This window comes from Triticum dicoccoides, chromosome 2A (genome assembly GCF_002162155.2).
Source record: "Triticum dicoccoides isolate Atlit2015 ecotype Zavitan chromosome 2A, WEW_v2.0, whole genome shotgun sequence".
In the NCBI taxonomy this organism is placed as follows: Eukaryota; Viridiplantae; Streptophyta; class Magnoliopsida; order Poales; family Poaceae; genus Triticum; species Triticum dicoccoides.
In genome coordinates, this window is record NC_041382.1 from 13,103,618 (window position 1) to 13,108,750 (window position 5,133).

General features: G+C 39.6%; 2 protein-coding genes across 2 annotated transcripts; both read left to right on the plus strand.

Annotated features, from left to right (window-relative positions):
* The first annotated feature begins 2,034 nt into the window (after positions 1–2,034).
* LOC119357414 lies at positions 2,035–3,700 on the plus strand. Its single transcript, XM_037624379.1, has 7 exons — positions 2,035–2,067; positions 2,142–2,321; positions 2,390–2,485; positions 2,557–2,682; positions 2,758–3,355; positions 3,435–3,609; positions 3,697–3,700. The coding sequence occupies exons 1-7, from the start codon at positions 2,053–2,055 to the stop codon at positions 3,698–3,700; spliced, it is 1,194 nt and encodes a 397-aa protein (XP_037480276.1). The 5' UTR covers positions 2,035–2,052.
* LOC119357415 (putative ubiquitin-like-specific protease 1B) lies at positions 3,085–4,560 on the plus strand. The gene is made up of 6 exons (XM_037624380.1): positions 3,085–3,355; positions 3,435–3,625; positions 3,697–3,884; positions 3,963–4,094; positions 4,184–4,305; positions 4,377–4,560. The coding sequence occupies exons 3-6, from the start codon at positions 3,804–3,806 to the stop codon at positions 4,558–4,560; spliced, it is 519 nt and encodes a 172-aa protein (XP_037480277.1). The 5' UTR covers positions 3,085–3,355; positions 3,435–3,625; positions 3,697–3,803.
* Positions 4,561–5,133: the final 573 nt, after the last annotated feature.

The following is a 5,133-nucleotide window of genomic DNA, read 5'->3' on the forward strand; positions in this document are numbered from 1 at the left end:
TATCTTCTCTCTGCTGGCGTGTGTGTGTGCTGCTCTTTTTAATGTGAAAGTTGGAACCTACAGTAAAACACATTTTGGGTTTCCTGTAAGCGCATTTTCTGTATTTATTCATAGCTCCTATGTTTACTAGGTTTATATTGTGCATATCAGTGTTCAGTTACTGTACATACCAGTGCCACACGATTACTTAATTTTGTCATCATTTTATAGTTTGGAAGGTAGTGTGGGAGAAGCACATGAGCAGTTTGGCACTAAGATCTTTCATGACACTTATTTTTTTGCACATTTTTTTACTGAATGTTTGATGAACTGACCAGTCTTGTTATATAGGTTTCACTTTTTGTCATCACAGTTTAGTAAGTTCTTGCAATTTTTGCGCATATAGCTTGGTTTTTTCTTAAGTCTTTTTACTAATCAGAAGCTTGCTTTCGCTTAGATTTTCACTCCCATGTATTAGTTATGTACAGTTTTGCTAGTGGACGCCAAAACATCTAGCATGCACAATAGCAGGTTCAAGTTTGCACTAGGTCATCAGACTAACATGAAACAGGGCAGCTGTTTCAAAGATGCACCCAACCCTTTTCCGAAAATATGTTTTGCAGCCATGATCAGCAAAGTTTTCATCTGGAGCTGTGTTAACATGGTCCTCCTTACCTCAGAGGGAGGTAAGAGGACATAGAAGATCTGAACCGTTGATACGATTTAGTACTGGGCCCAGGTAACTAACTGCACTTGATGCAGCCGGCCACCTCTTACCTCACGTCAGATAAGGAAACGGCCCCCAAATTTCTTGTTGCTTCAGCCGGTCACCTCTTCCCTTATGGCAGATAAGGAAAACACCCCCAAATCTCTCGTTTCAGGAGAGATAACCACGGAGAAAAATAGTATCACTTCTCCCGAATCACTCATCCCCGAAAAATCCTCCTGTGAATCCCCATTGATCCGAGTACTTTCTACGGATTTCTTTCTCCATGGCTCCAGTTTCAAATTGCCGATTTTATGCCCGTCGTTATTCGCAACAGCGCAGCCCATGCCTGTCGCAGTGGCTTACTCACGCCGCTCCCCTTTTGAAGTGCAGCGCGGTGAGGGAGGTGCGTGACATCGACGGGTTCTAGTCGACGTTCTTGGTCAGCTGTCAGGGAGCGGCGGTTGAGATGGTATGTGCGTAGATGTTCATTCTATTTCAGCAGTGTTGCCATTCATCTTCAGTTTTGATGACTTTATTTTACGCTTTCGTGTTTAGCCTTCGACAGTATGTATGCCTGGAAAATTTGCTGATCTCTGTGACGATCTGAATGAGGACCAAATAAAACTTGTGCATGAGATGGACTTAGGGCCATTTCTTAATGTACCCTCCATGTCAATCCGTCGCATTCTTCTCGAGTCCCTTGCAGATGGTTACAGTGAAAGGGATAGAAGCTTTACAGTAGGTGAGCATGTGGTTCCAATCTGTATTTGGGATGTGGAGTGCATCTTAGGTTTGCCAAACCAAGGTGAGAAGATAACAATTAGTAAAAATCGAGCAGACCCAAAGTTGTTTGCGTTGTACAAGGGCGATAAGGCGATCACTTTTACTCACTTAGAAAAACAGATACGGAGTGGTGTAGCTGATGAGCACTTCATTAGAATGTTTGTCTTGTATGCAATTGGGACAGTTTTGGCACCATGCTCAAAGGAATATGTTAGCAGCCACTACTCAGAAGTTGTTGCAGACATTTCAAAGATAAAAAAATACAACTGGGCAGAGTTCACACTGGAATATTTGCTAACTAACTTGGCAGAATTCAAGAAAAATAAAAGATCAGGCCTAGTAGGTAACTTGGCACTACTACAGGTAATTTTCATTCTTTTTATATTCCTTGGTTTATTGCTTGAGTTGTGTGATTTGCTAACTCATGTAAGTTCTATATCTTCGATGATCAGGTTTGGTACTTCAAACATTTTCAAGCACATGGAGATGACTTTGCTTATGATCACCATGAGCATCCATTGATTAAAATATGGGATCAACAGCAATGTGACAAGCAGATGGTTTTAGACGCAAAAAATAAAATGGGTGCTGCAAAGGTTATTAAGAATCTTAGACATATATTTTGTATTATGACTGTGATAACAATGTAATAATGGTCTGCATGGTTTAGGTGGTCATGTGTTTGCATCTCAACTATTCTGATACACGTTTCACTTGCGACCCAATTGTTGATGGTAATATTGAGGAATCACCCAAAGAAACAAATAATGGTTGCCTTGAGGATGAAAAGAAGCATATAGACTTGGATGGGTTAGATTACGACGCTAATTGTGATATAGGGCATCAAACAGTAAGTAACTCCAATTCAGTGCTAAATTTAATCTTATATTTTCTATGTACTTAGTCCGGTGTCTTTAGGACAACCTTGAAGGTGGAGAAGCAAACTTTGAAGCTAGGCTGAGAGTGGTAGAGGAGCGAACTAGATTGGTACCCAAATTGTATTCCAAAATGCAGGTTAGTCTTGTGCATTTTTAGAATTACTTTTTCATGTGTAAGAGTTTACTTACTAGTATTTATTGAATTAGGCCATTGAAAGGATGCTTGGTTACAATCATGGCTTATCACTTGATTATGATATGGATATGAGGAGCGGGAATCCTTCTCTACAAGACCAGTTGAGCTTGATACCTAGTATCGCACACAAACTAGATGTATGCATTCTTTTAATATTTGGATTGTTTTTATCAGCTATGGCCCACTTTACTGACTATAATTGCACATAGCAGAATGTGATGGCACAACTCACTGGAAAAAGAGGACCAATGGTTAGTGAGGTGTTCCCGCGCAATTTACATGGAACTAAAAAGTTGAGAATGCAGTGCAAAGAAGAAATGAGTAACATTGTATCTCCTTTGAAGAAGAAAGCTGACCCGCACGCTTCAACTGCAGTTGGCATGGCAAAAACGAGGGTGAATCAAATGGCAAGCAATACTGGTAAACCAAACACGTTACAATGCACTGATGGAAGGAAAGCACATGGCACATCTATTGAGGAGGTTAAAAGTGTTGATTTGTTTTCACCTGAAACATCTCCAAAAATTGCTAAAATGTCCAGCCCAACACCTCTTGAGAAGGTAGAAAATATTGCCAACCTTAAATTGTCCAGCCCAACATTTCTTGAAGGGGTTAAAAGTATTGAAATGTTCTCAAGTGAAACACCTCTCAAAGACAAGGTTAAAAGTAGTGAAGAGAATGAAGTTTCCAGTCCAACACTTGTTGATAAGATTAAAAGTAGGACACATAGGAAACGCAGCAAAGTATGTTCATCGCCATATCTTAGTGCGAAAAGCAGGGCAAAATTTGTTCCCGACAACATCCACATAGGTATGTTATTAGATATTGAAACAGTTGCAGTTTTATGGATTTGTTTTATTAATTGATGCATTTTGAAACATTTTTGCAGATGATATCACAAGAGGCCTTGATTTAAGTGACTTGGAAGTTGCCGCCATCAAGTTTGTACAAAAACAGCTTGTGCTAGATGCTGAAAGGGTCGTTGTTTGTATTGGACAAATTGAGCTAATCTGCTCCAAAATGGCATCTCTCATTAGGCCTGTCAATGAGAATGGAGTGAAAAAGTGGTTATATGATGATGTAAGTCAGTGCTTTGTGCTATTTACATGTTATGCACTTTGATACTAATTCTTGTTCTTATTTCACTGCAGATAATAAACTTATATGCTACTATGTTCAATTCTCTTTGGGAAGAAGAAAGTGTAAAATATGCACTTTCAACTTTTGATTCCAAATTTCTAACTACCGTTGGGAAAGAATGGCTTACACATGGTCAATTCATTCGAAAGCAAAAAAAAGAGCCAATGAGCTTTGCCGCTCATTGATTCGACATGATATGGTATCGCTAAACCACTGATCTAATTTATTTATTTGATGGTGTAGTGGTATACTAAAAGTGCTTTCCATGTTCATTTAGGTCCCTATGCCCATGAATATTGATGAGGATCACTGGTGGCTGGTTGTGATCAATCTAGCTAAACAAGAATGCCAAATTCTTGATTCATATGATAGGACATTGGAATACTATATTGAAGTGACGAGACCATTTGTATGGGCATTTAGTTTCTGTATTAGTCACCCTCTTGTTGAGAAAACAGTAATATGACATGTTTCTTGTGACTAAAACTTGTTTTGCAGCGTAATGGTGTTCACTCAATACTGCAGTCATTTTCACCTTCGATGCAATCAAGGTGGAGTAACCTTGATGTCCTGTCTTGGCGTATTGTTGTCGTAAAGGAAATTCCGCGGCAGTATGACATGTATGTATCATGTTTATGGATAACTTTGACGCACTGTATCTGCAAATTGATCAAATAAATTTGTCATGCAGATGCTCTTGTGGAATTTTCACTATAAAGTTTATGAAATACTGGAATGGGTCTGAGCTTACATCTTACTTCAGCCAGGAGCATATGGAAACATTCAGGAAGAAGATGCCAAGTGAAATACTGCTTTCGTCCTCAAATAAGATTAGTCTTGTTGGAAAAGAAGTTCGTGACATGCTTGATGTTTAGTTTCTAGTTGTTTTTGTTAATTTTCCCAGTGGCGCATGTGCCTGTTTCTTTTAGTGAATCGTTGCAGACTTATGAAACTGTTGTTTAGGGAAAACAACAGACGTTTGCTAATAAATGACCCAGTTTTGTGCAATTCATTCTTCAGTTCAATTACCCAGCTTTTGTACAAAATTAATTCACACTAGTAGCTGGGCCATGCCTTCTCGCGCCTCCCGAATGTTATTGCCCGTGTCGTCAGTCCCTGGTGTGAGATTTGTGCAAGTTTGATGTCAAGTGGCCGTGGATACGGCTAGTCGCATGGCAAAACTATTGTAGAACACTGATCTTTCTGTTGACTTTACTTGGACTTTGCATCATTTGTTGAGCATTTTATTTCTTTAAAAGCTTTCGTGTAAACTGAATTCACCCAAAAAAGCAACAAATTCAGCTAGTCTTAACCCATGGGAGGAGATAGAAGAGAAGAGACGATGCCCCACACCAGACATGAGCCATGGGTGTCTGATCCCCTGCGCCCCTTTGCTGCTGTTCACGCCCCTCACCAAACAAGATGATTTGGTTAGCTGAACTTAGTTG

What these genes read in the sequence shown, in the direction of transcription:
- LOC119357415 (XM_037624380.1), top strand. Translation starts at nt 3,804, where the DNA reads ATGGCTTACACATGGTCAATTCATTCGAAAGCAAAAAAAAGAGCCAAT. An exon ending in TTGAAGTGACGAGACCATTT is followed by an intron (nt 4,095 to 4,183) that starts GTATGGGCATTT and finishes CTTGTTTTGCAG; the next exon opens with CGTAATGGTGTTCACTCAAT. An exon ending in ATTCCGCGGCAGTATGACAT is followed by an intron (nt 4,306 to 4,376) that starts GTATGTATCATG and finishes TTTGTCATGCAG; the next exon opens with ATGCTCTTGTGGAATTTTCA.
- LOC119357414 (XM_037624379.1), top strand. An exon ending in GTATCGCACACAAACTAGAT is followed by an intron (nt 2,683 to 2,757) that starts GTATGCATTCTT and finishes TGCACATAGCAG; the next exon opens with AATGTGATGGCACAACTCAC. An exon ending in TCCCGACAACATCCACATAG is followed by an intron (nt 3,356 to 3,434) that starts GTATGTTATTAG and finishes ACATTTTTGCAG; the next exon opens with ATGATATCACAAGAGGCCTT.